The sequence below is a fragment of the Mandrillus leucophaeus genome, unplaced genomic scaffold, assembly GCF_000951045.1.
Source record: "Mandrillus leucophaeus isolate KB7577 unplaced genomic scaffold, Mleu.le_1.0 Scaffold120, whole genome shotgun sequence".
Classification (NCBI taxonomy): domain Eukaryota; kingdom Metazoa; phylum Chordata; class Mammalia; order Primates; family Cercopithecidae; genus Mandrillus; species Mandrillus leucophaeus.
This window is the reverse complement of record NW_012100321.1, coordinates 1,776,345-1,779,618: the sequence shown is the minus strand read 5'-3', so window position 1 is coordinate 1,779,618 and position 3,274 is coordinate 1,776,345. Positions and strand designations below refer to the sequence as shown.

General features: G+C 57.5%; 1 protein-coding gene across 1 annotated transcript in view; it reads right to left on the bottom strand.

Annotated features, from left to right (window-relative positions):
* The window catches only part of GLTSCR2 (glioma tumor suppressor candidate region gene 2), a 12,557-nt gene extending 10,140 nt beyond the window's left edge, over window positions 1–2,417 (bottom strand). The window contains exons 1-5 of the mRNA XM_011970114.1: window positions 2,410–2,417; window positions 2,245–2,291; window positions 2,046–2,154; window positions 1,214–1,458; window positions 745–815 (exon numbers count right to left, since the gene is read on the bottom strand). Coding sequence (XP_011825504.1) covers window positions 745–815; window positions 1,214–1,458; window positions 2,046–2,154; window positions 2,245–2,291; window positions 2,410–2,417 — 480 coding nt within the window. The remainder of the gene's footprint in view (window positions 1–744; window positions 816–1,213; window positions 1,459–2,045; window positions 2,155–2,244; window positions 2,292–2,409) is intronic.
* Window positions 2,418–3,274: the final 857 nt, after the last annotated feature.

Here is a 3,274-nt window from a genome sequence, read left to right as displayed (position 1 = left end):
CCTCCCCGGTTCAAGCGATTCTCCTGTCTCAGCCTTCCTAGTAGCTGGGACTATAGGTACGTGCCACCAAAATAATTTTAGTGGCTGGGCACAGTGGCTCACGCCTGTAATCCCAGCACTGTGGGAGGCCAAGGCGGGCGGATCACGAGGTCAGGAGATCGAGACCATCCTGGCTAACACGGTGAAACCTCGTCTCTACTAAAAATACAAAAAATTAGCCAGGAGAGGTGGCGGGCGCTTATAGTCCCAGCTACTCGGGAGGCTGAGGTGGGAGAATGGCGTGAACCCAGGAGGCGGAGCTTGCAGTGAGCTGAGATTGTGCCACTGCACTCCAGCCTGCAGCCTGGGCGACAGAGCGAGACTCCGTCATAAAAATAATAATAATAATAATTTTTAGTAAAGATAGGGTTTCACCATGTTGGTCAGGCTGGTCTCGAACTCCTGACCTCAGGTGATCCACCTGCCTTGGCCTCCCAAAGTGCTGGGATTACAGGTGTGAGCCAGTATGCCGGGCCCTCATCTGCATTTTAGAGGAAGACACAAGTCAGAGAAAGGTTAGCCCACCTTCCCAGGATCAGTCAGCACTGGAACCGGGACAGGAATCCCAGCCACCTGGCTCCAGCAGAGTTCTCGGCCACTGGGATAGAAGGGTTCCGAGACTGAGACTCTACTGCAGGAACACAGAGCAGCTCCTGGCCCTCCTCACCCTCCCGTCACCCAGGACGCCCTTCCCACATGTCTCACCTTCACTCCTTTCTTCTTGGTCTGCTCCAGGAAAAACTCATCCTGGCCAATCAACGGCCTGTCCAGGGGGTCTGTGGATACAGCGAGGGGAGCTGCTGGGACAGTCCCAGCATGGAAGAGGCACAAAGGGCTCCCCCCAATCCCTCCCCATTTCAAAAAGGTGACCCTGAAGCTCAGGCAAGGGCAGGACTGATTCTAGACCCCAAGGGGCCTTGATCACCCGGACAAAACTGTGTCTGGACGGGTTCAGAAAGTGGAGGAGACCAAAGCTGAAGGCAGGAGCCTCACAACTCAGGAGAGGAAAAGTACGAGTAGGAAACAGCCGCCCCTTCAGGACGTGTGACTCTGCTGGGAGGTCACCAAAGCACAGGGCACTCCCTTTCACACTGTACTCTCGTGCAGTGCACAACACACACAACTGCACATGGCAGTCCTGTCCCCATCTGCAGGTGACAGCAGGGTCACTCACTGTCTGAGGCCCAGAGGTCGTAGAAAGGCCGCTCCACGGTGTCCTGGGGCCCGGGCTTGGTCCTGGCTGCAGGAGGGTTGAGGAGCCGGGCCTGGGCCCTGCGCACCTCCCGGGGCAGCTCGCCCTGCTTGGCCAGCTTCTCCCATAGCTGCTCCTTCCGCCTGAGCTTCTTGGCGTTAGGAACCTGGTGGGCAAGGACGCTGGTCGGGGAGAGGTGGCACAAGTGCAGCAGGTGAGGTGGCGGCCTGAACAGCAGCCAGGCCTCCTCCCTGTCAGGCTTCCTCCACCATTAAGGCAGCTCCAGCACCCCCTCTCCAAAAGGCGGCACTCCGCCTCCTCTTCAGAGAACCCCTCTCCCCACATGTGTCCTGCCTAGGCCTCCCCTCCCCTCTGAGCCCCAGACTCAACGAAGCGACAGCCCTGTCCTGGACATCCCCCAGGCACCTCACACCACCATGTCAAAACCAACCTCAGCATCACCCGAAATCCCGCTCCTCCTCCACATCCCCATCTCAGGGGAAGGCCAGCTGTCCACCCTCTCACCCGCTCATGCCCCAAGACCCACCTGATGTGCCTCCTGAACACGCCCCCCACTCAGCCCCTCCTCTCCAACCCCAAAGCCCCAAGCTGGGTCCAGGCCCCTCCTCACTGCCTCGGCCCAGCACCAGGGCACCCAGACTCCCTCCCTCCAACCTGCACTCCAAAGCCCAAACCTGACCCGGTGCCTGCCCTCCCCTCCAAATGACCCTCACCTACCATCCCCCAACCCCCGAAGCCCTTCAGGAGCAGAGTCTGACGGGAAAGAAGGGCCCAGGGATGCTGGGACACTCACTCTTTGGGGGCAGGGACTTTGGATGTGTTCTCGAGGATGAGGTCAACCCGAAGGGGTTTCTTGAGAAGCAGTGACTTCTTCTGGACTTTGGTTCTCTTCTTAGTCAGCCCTGAGAGTCGGAAAGAGAACGAGTCAAGGCCTCGGGCCTACCCACGGCAAAGACCACCCACCCCCTTCAGCTCCATGGCAGCCACCAGACCTGAATCCAAGTCACCCCAGGAGACCCGGAGGTCCCCAGGCTCCCACCTGGAGGCAGAGGCCCCTCAGGGTGGGGCCCAAGGTGCCCAAGCCCTGACCTTCCACACCAAGTGCTAGGCCAGCAGGAGGCAGGCCCCATGCTGGGGACACGAAGAGTCACACCCACAGCCACATAGGAGAGTCTCCCAGACAGAGAGGGAAGGGGACCAGGCATGGTGGCTCACGCCTGTAATCCCAGCACTCTGGGAGGCTGAGGTGGGAGGATCGCTTGAGCCCAGGAGTTGGAGGCCAGCCTGAGCAACATAGTGAGATCTCATCTCAGCGGGGGATAAAAAAAAAGGAAGAAAGCAAATGATCAGTTGACACTGAAGCGCAGGGAGGGCCACAGAACTGGACTTGGGACCCAGGACGGCCACTTCTCAGCGTAACTTCTAGGTCACTGGTTTTTACTGCCTTTTTCCTCCACAAAGGTACCTACGGTCTTTACTTCAAAAGCCTAACAGTTAAAAGCAGTAACTCTACAGCAAAACGCCCTAGAATGGAATTACGCCCTGGCATGGACTGTGGGACCTCACATAAGAGGCGTAGCTCCTCCATGCCCCCAAAATGAGGATGTCGATGCCTCCCTCGCAGGGCTGCTGTGAAGACGAAATCATTGAAGACCCACGAAGCACAGGGGCTGACCTGCGACTGCTCACAACCACTATTATCTTTGTCCACGTTTTCTTACTGAAGTGGACCCAAAAACTGACTCCCTTCTGCCCCGCAAAGTGGCTTCCCACTCGCCAGAGCACGCCGATAACTACTTCCCCATCTGTTCATTACAGGCAGGTCACTGACTTGCCCTTTATGCTCACACACCAGATCGACTCACTTCACTCAAGGCTGACTTCTCTAATAACACCCCACTTTCTTTTTTTTTTTTTTTTTGAGACAGTGTTGTTGCCCAGGCTGGAGTGCAGTGGTGCGATCTTGGCTCACTGCAACCTCTGCCTCCCAGGTTCAAGCAATTCTCCTGCCTCAGCCTCCCA